This window comes from Empidonax traillii, unplaced genomic scaffold (assembly GCF_003031625.1).
Source record: "Empidonax traillii isolate 1590-97213 ecotype Southwest subspecies unplaced genomic scaffold, ASM303162v1 scaffold1:size7828297, whole genome shotgun sequence".
NCBI lineage: Eukaryota > Metazoa > Chordata > Aves > Passeriformes > Tyrannidae > Empidonax > Empidonax traillii.
In genome coordinates this window covers 264,316-281,462 of record NW_020955194.1, presented here as the reverse complement: position 1 = coordinate 281,462, position 17,147 = coordinate 264,316, and the positions used below count along the sequence as shown (strand labels likewise).

At 48.4% G+C, this 17,147-nt stretch overlaps 1 protein-coding gene across 1 annotated transcript; it reads right to left on the bottom strand.

Moving 5' to 3' along the window:
- Nucleotides 1-258: 258 nt before the first annotated feature.
- On the bottom strand, nt 259-2,885 carry CRYAA (crystallin alpha A). Its single transcript, XM_027877700.1, has 3 exons — nt 2,697-2,885; nt 1,651-1,773; nt 259-576 (listed from the first exon to the last, which is right to left on the bottom strand). Exons 1-3 carry the CDS (start codon nt 2,883-2,885, stop codon nt 367-369), a joined length of 522 nt encoding a protein of 173 aa, XP_027733501.1. The 3' UTR covers nt 259-366.
- Nucleotides 2,886-17,147: the final 14,262 nt, after the last annotated feature.

Genomic DNA, 17,147 nt, shown 5'->3' with positions numbered 1-17,147 from the left:
CTTGAGCCAGCGTTAGTCATGTACTCCCTCCTATCTGGTGGTGGATACAGGCTACAGCACCGGACGAAGACCCTTTCAGCAAGTACAGCAGCATGGCAGCATCGCCATCCATGCCATCCCCACAGGTTTAAGCTTCAATTAGTCCGCCAGCCGCTCACCCAGCCCCTCGTTCCATCCAAGGGAAAAAGGGGGGGGGGGGGGGAGGGAGGGGGGGGGGGGAAAAAAAAAAAAAAAAAAAAAAGGAAACAAAGTAGGGGAGGAACCAACAAAATAAACCCCTCTGGATATTCACTGATATCTACGCAACGGCTCTGGGAGCGAGACCCGCGGGCGGTGGCAGCCTGCGCGCGGCGGTGGCGGGCGGGCCTAGGAGGAAGGAGCGGAGGTTGGCTTCTCCTCCCGGGACACGGGGATGGGCCGCTCGCTGTGGCCGGCGTCCATGTTGGAGGGGACCTTGGGGCCCGAGAAGGTCAGCATGCCATCGTTGGACAGCGAGCAGGTGATGGCGGCCTGGTCCACGTTGGCGGGCAGGCGGTACCGGCGGTGGAATTCCCGGGAGATGTAGCCGTGGTCGTCCTGAGAGGCAGTGGGGGGAAAGGGGAGGGAAGGCTTGTCAGAAACACTCCGTGCCTGCCTTTGCCCGGCCCTGCAGGGACATCCACATTCCCCCAGGATTATCTTGACGCTGCGCTGCCAGCACCGCTGGGCACATCGCTGCTTTTTTTTTTTAATATTTTACAGGTTTGTGGGGGTGGGCGTGATGCCCTGTGATGCCCCTGAAGCTGGAATAACTGAGCTGAGCAGCAGGGTGTGATTTTTGGACATTTGATCCCTTTTTCCCTTGGCTGGGATCTGATTTAGGCTGCCCATTTCAAAGGATGCTTGGAGACAAAGCCCGGAGTTCTGGGAAGGTAAAAGCAAGGCGGGCACGTGCACCCATGGATTTATTTACTGGGCTGCAATGCTGTGTCAGCCACAGTCCTGGTCCCCTTCTTTTTCTGGCCAAAAGAATGATAAATACAATTATTTTTTTTTAAGTCGGCCATGAAAACGGCTGCTCTCTTCCTCTGGAAAAAATAACTATACTAAAAAATACATACTGTTTCCAGACTAGAGCTTTGTCTGGCCAAATATGTGTGTGAGAAGAATTAAACCCCTGCTGGTATAATACACTTTTCGACCCCCATGGATATTTCCATGACATACGTGTTAAAAGTTTCCAAGCCCGAGGCACTTGGTTGGTTTTCTTTTGTTTTGTTTGCTCTTGCTTTTTTCTCCCAGATCAGCGTATGAAAACTCTGTTTTCACTAGTGATTCTGGCTTATGAAAACTCAGCCATGCTTCAGCAGCGCCAGATGATGTTCTTTGTCTGGCCCAGTGTTATTAGGGAACAATGGACATCGTCATCTGACGGTTATGGAAGATGATGATTGAAAATAAACAAAAGAGGAGTGGATTAGCTTGTTATTGTCAGATATCAGGTTGAGGCTCTATGGGAACTGGCCATGCCAATAGTGACAATCGATACATAACTCCTTCTTCTGATATATTCTTTTTTTTTTTTTTTCCCCTTCAGCTGAGAACTGTTGGAAAGAAGGAAAACGGAGCTCGACTCCCCAGTTGCTCCACCATCACATCACTTCCACTTACCTGTCTTTCACTGTGCTTGCCATGGATTTCCACAAAGTCATCGATAATCTTCACACTCAAGTCTTCGGGAGAGAAGTGTTTTACATCCAGCATGATTGTAAACTTGTCCCGATCAGACCTCACCTGAAACGAGCATTGTCAGACAGTAAGACCTGAGCTCTGAGTGCGGAGTCAGCTTAAAAGCCTAAAAGCCAGAGATGGGGTGCTCTGGCAGTGACACAGTTTCTCTTTCCATGACTATGGGCCTCAGCAGGGGGTTTTCTTTCCCATCAGAGGGACCCAGGGATGTTGGGAGGTCATGGTAGGTGTCTGCACCATTGCAACTACTCTGGGGAGAGGTGTCACTTCTTGCTGCTATTCTTGTGTCAGGGATCCTTTTGCACTCAGCAGTCTGCCAGATGCTCTGGGCATTTTTACTCAGCAGTAAGAGATGATGGAAACCAGTGTAGTACTCTCTGATGGCACGTTTTGTCTTTTCAGTGTTTAATGGTTTCTTTGTGGTCTTAGCTCTGAGAGGAAACCAGTAAGAAAGGGCCAGAGAAAGAACTGGTCCCTGAGCTTCAGACCACATCCCCCACGGCTACACACTCCTACAGCTGCCTTTGGAGGATTGCTCCAGGGTCCTTCGGCGTGGGATTGTCAAAACCACCGTGTTCCCAAGGTGGAGGAGGGGGCTGGACAAAGCTCCTGCCCACCAGGGTCCTCTCCCATGCCGAGCTGCCCTTGCAGGCCCTCACTCTGGGAGCAGCCTGGCTCTTCCTTGCCACATAGCTGGTGGGCACAGAGCAGCAAAGGCAGCTTTTTACATGTTGGAAACAACCAAAATGGTTTCTGTTTCTCGAAGGGGAGGGCTTATCCCCAGTGCAGGTTTCCCTCTGTGCCCAAGAAGGGGCAAGTGGACTGTGCCTGGTGGTGGGCTGGAGGTCTGAGCCCCCTCGCACCACAGCACGAGGCTACAGCCACTGGTGGGATGCCAGTGGGGAGGAGCAGGTGGAGGCACAAGGAGGGAGCAGAAGGAAAAGGAGAGGCAGCCAAAGGGCCCTTACCTCTGAGATGCCCGACTCCAGCACGCTGCGGAAGAGGGACTGCCTGTAGTAGGGGCTGATAGTGGACGAGAACAAAGGCAGGAGGTCATACTCGAGGAGACCCTCCCCGAAAAACTGGTCGAACAAACGGCTTGGAATGAGGGGTCCCAGAGCGCGCTTGAACCAGGGGTGCTGGATGGTAATGTCCATGCTGCTGCTGCTGCTGCTGCTGCTGCTGCTGCGACCTGTGGCTGCAAGGGGAGAGCAGAAGGGGCAGTGCCGCTGCTGGGGAGACGGCGATGCCTTGGCTGGACTGCGCGGTGCAGCCCCAGGGAAGCTCCCCCCTATATATACCGGTCTCGCAGAATGAAGGCATTAGCAGGATTCCTCTGGAAAGACATGATCTCATGATGGAGGCAACGTGGTCAGCAGAAATGCGGAGACTGACCTGGAAATGACAGTCTGGTTGGAATCGGTGCCAGATGTCCTGGAGGGATGATGCCAGGCAGCGGGCTGTGAGACACAGGGTGCCCAGCGGGACCGGCAGGTCCGCTACGGGATCAGGCAGGTTAAACAGAACACCCCGGTGGGCATCTCAAGGATGGTTGTGGAAGAGGTCTGCTCCATAGGTCTTGTAATCCACCCTTGGCTTTTCATTCATTTGCTTCTGTTTCTGCCCCTCCCTGAAAAAGAGACTCGAGATTTCTTCCAAATAAATGAAACAACTTACGTCCAAGCAAGGGAAAAGGGGCTTACTCAGTCTGAAGAAAGGAGAACTTTTTTTGTGACATGCTATGAAGAGCCTCTACCACTTGAGAGGGGTCTGATGCCCCTGGCACAGGGGTCCTGGCAGGGCTGGTAGGGAAGCAGGACTAACAAATGATGCAGAGCATGAACACGGTTCCGACAAAACAAAAAATTTTAACAAAAAATAATTTGGCAAAAGAAAGCAGGAAAAATAAGTTTGGTCGCCGACCGTAACAGCAGCCCCAAAGCTGCTCTTGAAAGGGTCCTTGCTCTGATTTAGGAGTGATGTGGGAGATGCATTTATCTCATGGTGTCACAGCACAGATCCTGCTTAACACGCATTTCTGGTTTTTCATTTCTGTTTCACTTAAAGCCTCCTTTAAGGGGTCATCTGGCACCCCGGACTGCCCGGGGAATGGGCTCTCTGCCCGCTGCCAGAGCAGCAGGCTCTGACAGAGAGCTGAGGTGGCTGGGCAGCAAAAGGGTGGTGAGGCTGCCCAGCTCCACAGCAAGGCTCAGCACAGTCTGTGGAAACAGTCAGAACCCCATTTCCACCACAGCCAGTGCTGCAGGGAATGCATCCCAGGGGCCTGTGGGCAACAGAAACACCTGTGTTGGGAGTCTTGTGCAGCCCAGCACCTTTTGTAGTCAACAGAGGGCAGGGGACAGAAAAGAGAGGGCACTTCCAAAGGGCACTTCAGAGCTGAGGGGCTGAATCAGCCTCTCCTATTGCCAGGGGTTACAGAAACCAAGTGTGGCTGAGATCCTGGCATCAGTGCTTCAGGAGAAATGGGATCAATCCAGGCCAGAGGAGCCAAATTCAGAAGAGCACTGAGGCAAAGTCATATTTGAATGAGCATCACCTGGCATACAAGCACCATGTGGTCTTGGAAAATCCTTGACCTTGACTCTCACACATGACCCCTCTCCAGGCAGTGCAAGGAGGCAGGAAAGGAAAACTGGGAACAAGGAGATCCTGTTCCTTCATGGAAAACAAAAGGCTGAGCAGAAACACAACCAAAAAGGCCGTAGAGACCACTAAGAAGACAGACAAGAAGGAAGGAAAGGTCCCGTGGTCTGGCCATGGCTCTCGGGTGTGAAGGCTTTTTCTAAAATCAGGTGCCAAAAAGAGATCAACCCCTCCTCAAATCATGGAGGAATAAAACCACAGCAGACAGACCTAACCCCTCATTTAGTCCCATTGTCCCAAATCTGTCATTTTGCTTGACAAATCTGTCATTTTGATTGAGAAAATGAAGGGAAAGCCAATGAGAGTGACAAAGCGCTTCCAAGGTTTTTCTTCAGGAGCTCTGCAAGATTTGGGTCTTTGCCCCAGAAGAGAAGAAAATCTCTCCTCGGCCACCAAGTTCCAGAGACCTGCTAACCTGTATTTAACCAACTGCAGCAGTGACCTGATGCAGAAAACATCATCTGATATGCAGAGTGAGAGGCAAAATGAGAGGAGAGATAAAGGAACAGGCTCAAATCCCAAGCTACTCACTGGAGTACGTTATTTTTTGGAACAAGTTATTTGGCTGGCAGAGGAAGAGGCAGGAACTGCACCCACAGAGAAGGTGAGGTAGGTTTGGATATCTAACATACCATTTGGGCCCCAACCATGCATGAGGGACAAATGTTATCCCTAAAACATGTTGGGAACATCCCCTTTGTATTTCCCAAATCGGGGGTTATGCCAGGAGCACAGGGAGCAATGCACACAGTGGCAGGATCCTCTCTGGACATTATTCAGCCCTTATGAAACTGCCAAACCCCGGAGCTCTGACCTCCAGCATGTTCCTCAGGCTATTCCCTGGATTATTGAGGCAGAGAGGAAGGAGGGAGGGCCTTTAACACTTCCAAGAATAGTTCCACATCTTCTCTGAGCAACCTGTTCCAGAGGGATGGAACACACATGTGTATTCAGTATGGGATATGTGACCAGAGCACCCTGTTTAATGGGATAAAAAGAACTGAGTGTTTAAAAAAAATGACCAATATACCTTCAATTTAATTTTATCTAAAATTATGTATATTACCACACACTGAACTACTTGAAAAGTGGCAGCCAACTTTATGGTTTTATGTCTTTAGCTTCTTCCGGATCCACATTTTCATGGCTTTCCCTATAACTAATCATATCCATACATCTTTGATGGACATTTTTGTCTTTTACGGGCAAAAATATTTCACTGAAATGTAAATTTCATTTACAGGAGGTTTTTTTCCCTGATGCAGACTTTGCACTGCTTTTGGGCAAGAAAAAAAAAAAATCTTCTGAGATGCATTACATCTCATCTGCAGTGGTGTAAAACTTAAGTGTCCAGCCCAAGTGAGTGGTCCAGATGCCTCCAGATGACGTGGGTGGGTAGGAAAGGTGAAACGAGACCCCTTTCAGCAGTGCCTACATCTCAGCTGTCTAAGGAGGGAGCCTGGACAGCTGATTTAGAGGAGGCAATTCTAATTCTAACCTCCTTCAGGATGAGCAAAGCTGGTGAGATGAATCCAGCCCGGAGGGCATTCGGTATGAGAAGAGAAAGCAATCATTTGGCAGCAGTTCAGTAGATCAGACCTCACAAGACACACAGAATTTGAGCATCGTTATCACCTGCTGAGCAAAAGCAGTGAGATTTATTGGTGTTCCTAGAAAAGCAAGAAAACTGATGCGTGTGCTCATAAGTACACCCAAAAGCAATGCATCAAAGGCAGGTTCTTCCTTCATTGCAAACTCAGAATGTGAGTCCAACCAGAAAAGTCCTCCAGTAGGTTCTGCTGTCCGGCTTACCTTTGAAATAATCCCTTCCTAAACTGTGATGCATAATTGACAGCACGTGAGACATTTAGTAAAAGATGTTGCCCAGTACGAGCTGCAGAAATCCCATATCACATTCCTGAGTAAAGCTGGAATCGGCAACCAAGCACAGCCCTTTGCTTGTATTTAGCTGCTCTGAGTTTGTCTGCACGATTGACTCTCACCTGACAATTTCTAGGCGAGTCCAGGGCTCTCTCTAACCCCCCTAGTCAAGCTCTGTACAAGCCCAAAGTCAAAATAACGTATTTAAGTGGAGGAATGACTGGTCGGGTGTAACTGTGTGGAGGGTTTGTATGAGATTCTGAAGTGCTAATAGAACTGGGATTACTGTTTCCAGCTGGTGTGTTGCCGCCCCAGGATTGCCCAGAAGGGCAAACTCTGCTCTGATCTGCACTTTCTCTCGAGTCAAGTGGTCCCTGTCAACCTGCAGAGGATGCAAACTCTTCAGATCGTAATGGAAAACAGGAATGCATGGCAGCGCTTTTTCTTTCAAATACACCTATCAAGCCAAAAAAGTACAAGTGTACTCATTATGATGGTCCTCTGCATTTAGATATCAGCTGTTTAGCAACAACACAAGAGATTGAACAATATCTGGCAATATGTAACGATAAAATTGTTGCACCATGCTCATCAGACTGTTTCCCCCCTCGCAGAAATCTGCGAGGTACAAAAATGAGTTCATGACAGGTACACAGAGCTAGGGCGAGTAATAATGTGATTTTGTGGCAAGTCTTCTTCCTAGCAGTCTTGCTGTGGTGGAAAACACTGCATAATGTGTGTGAGGGAGCTGTTGAGTGGGAAAAGAAAGAAAAAAAAAAAAAAAGACCGTTCTCAAATCAGTCAAGCTGAAAGGGAGCCAGCGTTATCAGTTTTGGCTGCTAAGCACTTACTAAAAGCTTTCCCTAGAAATGAACACAGAGCATTTATTTCTTTCTTTTTAAGGGAAGAGCTCTTTCTTTAGAATACATTTCCTGTTCCTCATGGCCAGGAGCTCCAAACCTTTCTACACCCTCTGACCTGGGATGCTGACAGAGGAAGGAGCTGATTGCAACAGCAGTGAGACTCATTTTCCTCTGCACTCAACCCCCACCAGATACCATGGAATGCACTAAAGCAGCGATTTCTGATGAGTCTTGCATGCTGTTGGTATCTTGCTGAAGTTTACACTGGACGGGGAGAGGCCAGGCCACATCATCAGTGCTGTTTGCAGGACGCTTATCTGGGGTTGAGGCTGAAGAGTAACAAAATGGGAGGGCCAGCATGAGGAAAAAGTAGGTGTTATATTCTTTTTTTCATTAGAGGAATAAGTGTTTCTTGTCAAAATCAAAGAGAACACTTGAAAAACCCCTTTTTTAAGATCGTTCACAGCAAGAAAGAAGACAATTAGTGGGAGGGTTCCTACATGCTGAGCACCTTTGAATATCCAGCCATGTACTAAGTTTAAAGATGGGTCTGGAAGCCTAACTCTCTACATGTGGATTTTTTAAAAAAAAAAAAAAAAAGCAAACAAAGAAACCACCAAACAAGGCTTGCTTTTCTTTTAGAGAGAGATAAGCATGACCCTAGAGAACCCTGCCGATTGCCATGCCTCTCAAAGAGCTTTCAGCTGCTCCCTGTCCTCCAGCCTCTTGGTTAAGCTTGTCCTTGTGTTAGTCACCACCGTTCCCTCACCTCTGCAACTCTTCCTTGATGAATGGTCAAGCCCTGTGACCCACGTTTTGTCCCTACTCATGCTGACAATAGTTTTTGTCTCACAGGGACTGTGGTTCCAAAGTTGCTGAACACCAGAGCCAGGGAAGGAGCGATGACAGCGGAGAGAAGCTGTGAGGGGGACATTTCTAGTTTTCAACCTAAAAATAAATCTTTGTCCCAACATTTTTAAGGCACATTCCTCTATTTTATTGCTGGCCTTTGGGATTCTTTTTCTACTCCAACATCTTCTTCCCTGTTTTAGAAGGATGGGGCAATTTTTATTTCACAGCTTATAGCGATTTAGGGTCAGATTTACAATTCAGCTGTACACTGGAAAAGTTAAATATCCAATCCACTCATACAAAGACTGATATTTATTTTATCTAAAGAATTTATATAATATCAACAGTCTGCCTTGGCGCAGCCAAAGAGGCTTAAAAAATTACTAGCAATCCCTTTTTTCCACCTCAGAGCCCACATCCTAAACACTGAACAAATCCCATCAGTGTTTAGGGCACATAATATCATTGTTGTCAAATCAATGGTGAATTTACGTGCTGTTAATCCTTGGCACTTAGTCAAACAAGCTCAGCAAGTTTTAGCAGCACAATGCATTTTATGTTTTCATCAATGGATTTGCATAGGGAATGAGGGATGCTCTTTGCTTCCCAGTCTGCAGCAGAGCCCAGAGAGTGGGAGATGTGGAGAGAGCATCTCACACACCCAGAGAGCAGGAGAACGGGGGACAGGAGCAGGTTTGGAAACTCACAGCTGCTAAGCAGTGATGCTTCTCCCCATCAGTAGATCTCAGAGCGCTTTCCAGGGGGCGGGTAAGTATCATCATGGTGACTGGGAACAGGTAAAATGACTTGGTAGAGGTACAATTTGAGCCCTTTTCACTCCCCATGTCCTTTCTTTGAATAAAAACCCCTCGCTTGCAACTCCACAGAGCTTGCTGCTGAGAGTCCCTCTGCCTTGCAAACAGATCCCATCTCCCCGAGCTTTCCATGGCCCCTCTCCTGCTGTATAAAATATTCCCCTGGTTCTGGAAATTACACCTTTTTTTTTTTTTTTTCAGACCAGAGAACTTGGGAGTGTAGGGTTCTTTTACTCATCTGAAGCAAATCATTGTGGTAAGTGATGCAACAGTTTGAATAAATAAAATACTGGCTGTTTTTCAGAGGAGAGGAGAAATTCCTGGTTTGGTCTGAACCTCGAATAAATAAATAATAAATAAATAAATAAAAATAAATATATATCTTTATATTAAGACCTCTTTAAAAATAATTCACAGCTTGCTACATGGTTCTTTGATTTCAAATATATATTAAATAGATTTTGTTTTCTTCCAGTGCTTTTGACAATTTAGATGTGAGTTATTTCTCCACGGTCAACACGAGCATTCCTGCACTGAGCAGATCATCCTACAGAGCCTATAGCAGGATGATCCTATAGATTTCTTTTTATTTCTCCAAAGGATGAATACCCAGCCCTCTGTACTGGGAAACTGTGGCATCAGGGAGGAGCAGGGGTATTACAGGGAATGGTCTGATAACCAACCACTCAGCAAATATGCAATGTGGAAGGCTTGGGAAGCAGATGAGACTAGGATCAGTGACTGGAGAAGGGGAAAAGAGATTGCAGGAGGGCACAGCCAGGCGAAAAAGTGCCTTTATATGCTAGTCCAGAGAAAGAGGGAAATTGAACAAGTGTTGCTGATGCAGTGGGGAGGCAGAAGGAGGAGAGGGGGAGGTCTATAGGAGCACTGAAAGAAGACTGGAAGTGATGATGACACGGAAGGAGGGTGGTCTGATCAGGACAAGCAGCTCCTTAAAAGGCATTCTGCAAACCCTGAAGCCACTTGGTGATCCTGCAGTGAACCCCACACTCCTGGTCTGAGTCTGCCTCTCGCCATCTGAGCGGGGCTTGGAGGGAAAACACTGCACATTGAAGGCAGATGTCACTGCATGAATGATTAAGCCACCCAGGAGAGCTCCAAAAATTGCCTAATTGCAGGTGATGCTGCAGTAGCTGTTCAGTGCTCAGGTGTAATTCTGGCACTGGGAATTGGGCTGCTTGTTGGTGCTAAAAGAGGTTGGCTCACAGAGATGACAGGAAGTGCACGGGGCAAAAAGGCAGTGTCAGGTCTAAAAGAGACACTGATGAAACAGGGTTTGGGCAGGCAAAGTCATATTGTTGGCTCAGGTTGGAGAGTGAGAGGCATTGAGGGACTTGCTGGGACTACAGACTCTGAAACCAGATTCTCCACCAGCTTCTGTGTGCACACAGGCCACCTGTTTAATTAGGCTCTTTAAAGTTAAAGGGATTGCACAATACACACAGAATCCAGAGACTACTGCAAGGAACACCTCCTTTAACGGGAAGTCACGGGGGTGAATCTCTCTGAACCTCCAATGGGTTCAGAGCCACTGGATCTCCAAATCTCCCTGTGCTGAGGAGAAACACAGAGTAATCACAGCTTTCATCTGGCTCAAAGGGATCCACTCTGTCCATCCAGCAGCCTGACTGAGAGCCAAAAAAAAAAAAAAAGCCAGCTCTTGATGGGATAACGATCCCTGTCCCTTACGCCTGGATGCCAGACGAGTCTGTTAAGGTGGCAGCTGTCTGGTGACTTGGAGAGTTTATTTTTACAGCAGCTCGGTGATGGGAACCTCAGAAAAAAAAAAAAACCCAAACATCATTTGGCAGAGAAAGACCCTAATGAGCCGTTTGTCTAAGCTGCTCCCAAATCCTCTTGCTGGATTTGTGTGCACTCATGTGAGGATGAGCATTAGTGGGAGGGTGGTGGGGGGTAGCGGTGAAAAGATTAGGGCGATAGACCGGCGAACAAAGTGCTGAGCGCGGGGACAGCACCGAGGCCTGGCCCCAGCACAGCTCCTCAGCTGCTGCTCACCACAGGCTGATGGCTGCCCTGCATCACTGGAGCACGGGAAGGAGGCAGAACGAGCCATCAGTCCCCCCCCCCATGCCTCTCATGATCGTGCGAGGTAAACAGAGCACACAGACCAGAGAGCAGTCCTGGAGAGGAGACCACAAAACAAGGGATAATCAAGAAGAGCATCACGTTTCCCAGACTTTAACCCACTGGAAATTACATGTTCATAAATGTTATAGGTTCAGCAGATGGGATCAGACTTCAGATTGCTGATGCAACACCAATGGTCTCGGCTCCGCTGTGTATAATTAAGGTTAAATGACAAAGGTTGTCTCAACATCTCCAGTGTAAAACAACCCCTCTTTTCACTTTTTGTTTTTTCTCCCCAGATGTTTTATGCATTTTGTCAAAAGGTCATTGCTGGGGGACCAAATACAGTGAGGGAAAACAAGCAAACAGAAAAATCCCCGCTGCAGCTGTTGAGTAAAAGAAATAAAGGAATTTTGTGTGTCACTGCTGGGAAGAGCAGTGCAGAGGAAGGGAATTGCAGCTATGGGTGCAAAAATAGGAGGGAAATTCAGAGCAATCTTTTTTAAATGCAGGGCTCCAAATCTAAACCCACAGCGGGCAAACACAGAAGTCCTTGCACAACATTTCTCACTTCCAAGGGTGACACAGTGACCCGTAGACCACAGAGGAGCTTTTCAGTGATCCAGCAAGGGTGTTCTCAGTCACAACTGTTGAAGTAATGCACTTTATGAGTAGCTGTGGATGTAAGAGAGCAGTTCTGGAGGCTTCTAAAAGCATTTGGGCAGACGAGCAAATAGAAATGTGCACTGTGATGCCCAAGGCTTGGTGTTCTTTCTCCACCTAGAGCATGACAGGAGGAATGTTCTGCAGCTGCACTGAGAGACCCGAGAGGTGACTCTCCTGCAGCGCTATCCACTGTTCTGTCACTGCCTGAGTGTGTTCAACATTCGTTTCTCACTCCAAACTCTTGTCCCGCTCTCCCCTCTGACTCCCTGGTTTTACCCACCAGGATATTTCTGCGTATTTCTGTGCTGCAGAGTGATTAAAACATGTCAGTGCTGTTCAATCCTCTAGGCCTGTGTTGGTTTACAGTCCTGTTCCAGGGTTCCTAAATGAGTTGGTAGATCCAAAGAGCTGCTTGCTCTTCACAAAACCCCGGCAAAAAGCAGGCACTGCTGCAGCTGTGCCACTTCATTGCAAACCCCTGCCCTCATCCAGGGGGGTGGCTTATCCTGACCTTCAAGGACCCAGTTTGGTTGAAGAAATAAGCAATCAGCCAAGGGAATACTTGCTGCAATTCGATAAAAGCATCAAAAAAGACTGGTAAATATATCTTTAAGAAAATGAGGACAGACTTCCTGAAAGCTGCTTCCCTCCCTCTGGGATTCCCAGGGCCTGGGAATTTCAGGCCATGTAAGCAGAAGTGCAGCCTTTGTAGAGACATGTAATAAATGTCTTCACACAAAGCAGAAGAGATGCTGCCCTTCTTGAGTGGATGTTACTGCAAGGGTTGGACGTGGCTGCTCCGTGGCTTACCACAGATGGCAAGCGATTTTCATCTCCATAAACTGAAGCGCAGGCAATTTTTCCAGTGTGTTCACAGCACATCAGAAGCAACGTGCAGCCTTCAGCTGAGATCACAATATGCTCTACATCCCTGGAACATCTATTCCCAGAGGTTGCCACGCTGCAGACTTGGCTTTTCCTTTACAAAGCACTCAGGCAAAACGTGCTCTAGGGCCTGAAATTTTGCATGGCTCCCGTAAGGGCTTCAGCAGAGTTTCCAGGCACATGTGAAAGACTTTTCCAAATTGCCTTCAAGATGATCTGAGTTAGTCAGGAATCTCATCCATCTCACCAATTTGAGCTATCAACGTTATTCTCTAAATAAGGGACAAACAGAGGTGCTTGTTTTCACCCTCAAACCAGGATCTGATTTTCATAGTGTTCATCTGCCAGCTCATTTTGGGCCAGAGACAACTAGATTTGTCCAAGCAGCCCCCAGGCAATGTCCAATACCTGGCACAGATAGGCAAGAGGTGGGAAGTGGCATATCAGCAAAACAAAATGAGGTGCAGAGGAAAGAGCTGGGGTTTCACAGATGCTGCTGCCTAATTTCACACTCAATCAAAGCTTATCTTTCGGTCTTTTGGAGGTAAGCACTGATTTTTATCTTGTCCCTGCAGTGTGGCTTCTCAAGCTGAGTGCATTACCTGGCCCACAGCTATATTTTTTCAGCTGCAAAGGGAAGCTCAACTCCAGAGCAAAGACATGTTTGTATGACCCTCAGTACGAAATCCAGAGCTGAAACGTGTATCCTGAGCCTTCATCAGCTCTCAAAGCTGCATCCACGGCCAGGGAGGCTCCTGGTTCCCCACACATGGCATCTCCTGAGCTTTGCACCAAGTACTGCACCAGCCCAGAAGAGGCACACACACCCCACAGGCTGGATACGTGCTGGACATGGCACTCTGTGCTCAACTGGTCAGTTAGGGATAGACTAGGGATGTGGAATCACCAGGAAAAAGTGAACGGAGCATCAAACTTATTTTTCTTCCCCAGTTTTTAGCTGGTCTGTAGGAGCTCCCAGGACCAGACACCCACTATCTACCACATCAAAACAGCATGAGGGGTGACAGCTGTTTGATCTGACCTTGCTAATCCAGCTATTTAGTAGAATGTGTAAGCAAACAGCAGCTGTAGGTGAGCATGCATCGATACACCTGCTCAACACCCAAACAGGACATTTTTTGCAGCTGTGACTTTAGAACCACTTCTGGTCTAGAAACACAGCAAAAATTCCCATGACATTCCAGTGAAGACAACTGCTTAGGAAAGCAGTTTATATGGGGGGAAAAAACAAGCAGGCTCTTTTGTAGGCATTGGCATACTGATTAAAGTGCCATGTATCTTGCCTTAGGGTGCTCACTGTGCCTGCCCATTTGCTGAGAGAGACAAAGGGCAGAGAGAGCATGCGTGGAAAAGTGCACAGAACCGAGCTGGGGTGGGCATGTGCAGCCATTCAGCCTCTGCAGAGGTGGAAGTGCTTGGTTTTAATGACTGTTACCAAAGGTAGATGGGCAATCCCTCTTCATCTTTGTGGGGATGCCTCCCCCTGTCATAGAATCACAGAACGGTTTGGGTTGGGATCATAAAGACCATCTTATTCCAAACCCCTGTCATGGGCAGGGACACCTTCCACTAGAACAGGTTGCTCCGAGAGCCCCATCCAACCTGGCTTTGAACACTTCCAGGGATGGGGCAGCCACAGCTTCTCTGGGTAGCCTGCCCCAGTGCCTCCACTCTGACAGAAATTTCTTCCCAATACCTAATTGAAATGCCTTCTCCTTTAGTTTAAAACCATTACTCCTTGTTTGCCCATGTACAAAGTTGGTCTCCCTCATTCTATGAACTCATTTGAAGTACTGAAAGGTCACAATTAGGTCTCCCCAGAACCTTCTCCAGGCTGATCAACCCCAGCTCGCTCACTCTATCTTCATAGGGAACGGGTTCCAGCCCTTGCGTCATCTTTGTGGCCTCCTCTGGACCTGCTCCAACAGGTCCATTTCCTCTTTTGCTGGGGACCCCAGAACTGGAGGCAGCTTTGCAGTTGGGGTCTCACAGAGCAGGGTAGAGGGGCAGAATCCCCCCTTACCTGCTGCCCACATTGCTTTGGATGCAGCCCAGGACATGGGGGATTTCTGGGCTCCCGGCACACACGGTTGGGGCATCTCCAGCCTCTCATCCACCAGCACCCCCAAATCCTTCTCCTCAGGGCTGCTCTCAGTCCATTCATACCCAGCCTGTACTTGTGCTTGGAACTGCCCCAACCCATGTGCAGCACCGTGCACTTGGCCTTGTTGAACGTCATGAGGTTCTCATGGTCCCACTTCTCAAGTTTGCCCAGGTACCTCTGCATGGCCCCATCCTTCTGTTGTGTCACCTGCCCTGCTCAGCCTCCTGTCACCTGCCAAGGTGCTGAGGGTGAGCTCGACCCCACTGTCTGTGTCAGTGGTAAAGACATTGCAGAGCCCTGGTCCCAAGGCCGAGCCCTGAGGGACACCCTTGTCCTCGGCCTCTCCCTGGACATGGACCACTGGCCACAACTCCCTGGCTGTGTCCAGTCAACACCCACTTTGAGGTGGTGAACAACCTGATTTACACACCAGACATGCCACTTCCTTCAAAAGAACTTCTTTCACACTGTGCTTTCAGAAACCTTAGCAAATGTGTGCACTTCTTGAGCCAAAAATTCATCCATTTTCAAATAATTTCAGATGTTCCATGTCAGTTGAGGTTACAGCCAGCCCCTGCTGCAGGCTCACTCCAATCTAGTGCATCTTCAAGTATTAACAGTAACTTAATCTCATTTTGTTAAGGAGAGCAAAGGAACAAAATTCAGGCTTTTTCTGTGGTAGATGAGACCTGAAAAATCACTTTGGCCTGTGAGACCAGCTCATTGAGACTGCAGCACCGTGGTTGTTAAGTGTCCTCACCACTGCAGCGTGCTCCTGGTCCATTTTTGGAATCTCTTTGGGATCAGGTTGGGGGTGTCTGCAGTCTGGGAGCTGGGGGGGGAGCGAGGTGTGGGTGGCTGAGGCGAGGGACCCCCAGGTCCCTTTGCAGCTGCCAGCCCAGTGCCAGCAGCTGCCCGGGCTCCTCTGAAAGGTCCACAGGGAGCTGTTTAGCCATTCAGTACAACAAGAGGCAATATGGGCCAGAGAACTGAAATCAGCAGTGCACATCTGAGCCTAACGAGTGCCAGGGGCTACAGGAAAGCTGTTCCAGGTGCAGTGGTAAAAAAACCTTTCAGCGGCGTCAGTGAATGGAGAGGGGAGCCTGTTTAATTTAGGATCAGCCGAATGGCTGAGTAGCCTCATGACAGCTGTGGAGTTACTGAGCTATGCAGCAGCTTCAGCTGCCTTCTCCTAGCAGAGCTCAGATTCCCTCTTCATGACACTGTCACCTTCCAGCTCTCTCACTACCACCTCGTACCAACAAAGTTAGCAGGAACTGGTGCTCGTGATGTGGTTGTTCTAAATAGATTTTTATCTTGTGGGGAAAGAGTCGTCTAATGTTACTCCAGCGTTCAGTATTGCTCAGCTCTGAAATCCAGCTCCAAAACTGGGCTCCTGGGAAACTCCCTTCGTCTTTTTTGCTAATCCAGAAGAGTACAGTAGATCCTTTCCAGGACTCTGCTTTTGCTTCACCCAAAGGACATTTCAGCAGCCACCCAGTGTTGCGTAGGTTTCCTGTAACAGATTCACACCCCTGGTGTTACTTACTGAGTTAATATTATTTCAGCTAGAGCTGCTTTACAGTGCTAAAATTAACACTGTAAATACTATCGATCTCGGGACCTGCTCTGAAAAAAACCCCACACTTCTGCTGGATGCTGTGAACATTTACTTCTTGCTAAGCTCCGGGGAAATGCTTTAAGAGCATACAGCTTAGCAACAACACTGACCTTTTTTTTTTCCCTAAGCCTCATTTCTTTCTCAGTCAGGTGGCAGCAGAGTCTGTTGTTGCAGTTACTGCCCCGAAATTAAGAGCTAGAACAACAATGGGAAGAATTCACACGAGGCAACACAGCCCTTGAGCTGCGTCAGAGCCAGCAGCTTTGATGCCCGTGCTTTCACAGGGCTGACTAAACAGATCGATTGGATCTGCATCAGCCATTCTGCAAGTCATAATTGGAAAATAATATTTTCACGGGATTAGAGCTTCTTGCTTTGAAAATAAGCAGCTTGGCTTTGGGTAAAATTTTCCAAGGCACTTATATGTGATGCAGGGGGCAGAGCCCTATTCCAGCTACAGGTCGTGAGACCCGTAGCAGCTCACCTGGCCTTTGAAGGGTGAGGGTGGGAAATGGTAGCTTGGGCTTGGGTTTCACCTCACCTGAACCCCTCTGAACCTGCTTGCTGGCAGGTTTCTGGTGCCTTTGCTTTTGGAGGTGTGTCTCCTCCCCTGTCGCTTTACCTGTGGTGATGAAGCCTCTCTGACAAAGGCCACAAACACAGCCCCACGTGCAGGCTTGTCTGTCATCCACATTATGCACCTGCATGTTCACATCAGGCAGGGGCAGCCTGACCAGGACTGGCCCCTATCTCTTGCTCACATAGGGGAATGCTTTGTGTAAAGCTGGGATGAACACAGCTCAGCGCTGGAAACCTGGACAGGGCAGAGTGAATCCCTGGGAGCCAAACACAACCCCATGGCAAAACTGCAGCTTCCTTGCCCAGCTCTGACTCCCTGGAGAAGCAGAGAGGGGTTGCAGGCAGTTTCCAGTGCAGCC

What these genes read in the sequence shown, in the direction of transcription:
- CRYAA (XM_027877700.1), bottom strand. Translation starts at nt 2,885, where the DNA reads ATGGACATTACCATCCAGCACCCCTGGTTCAAGCGCGCTCTGGGACCC. An exon ending in TGGAGTCGGGCATCTCAGAG is followed by an intron (nt 1,774 to 2,696) that starts GTAAGGGCCCTT and finishes TGCTCGTTTCAG; the next exon opens with GTGAGGTCTGATCGGGACAA. An exon ending in GCAAGCACAGTGAAAGACAG is followed by an intron (nt 577 to 1,650) that starts GTAAGTGGAAGT and finishes ACTGCCTCTCAG; the next exon opens with GACGACCACGGCTACATCTC.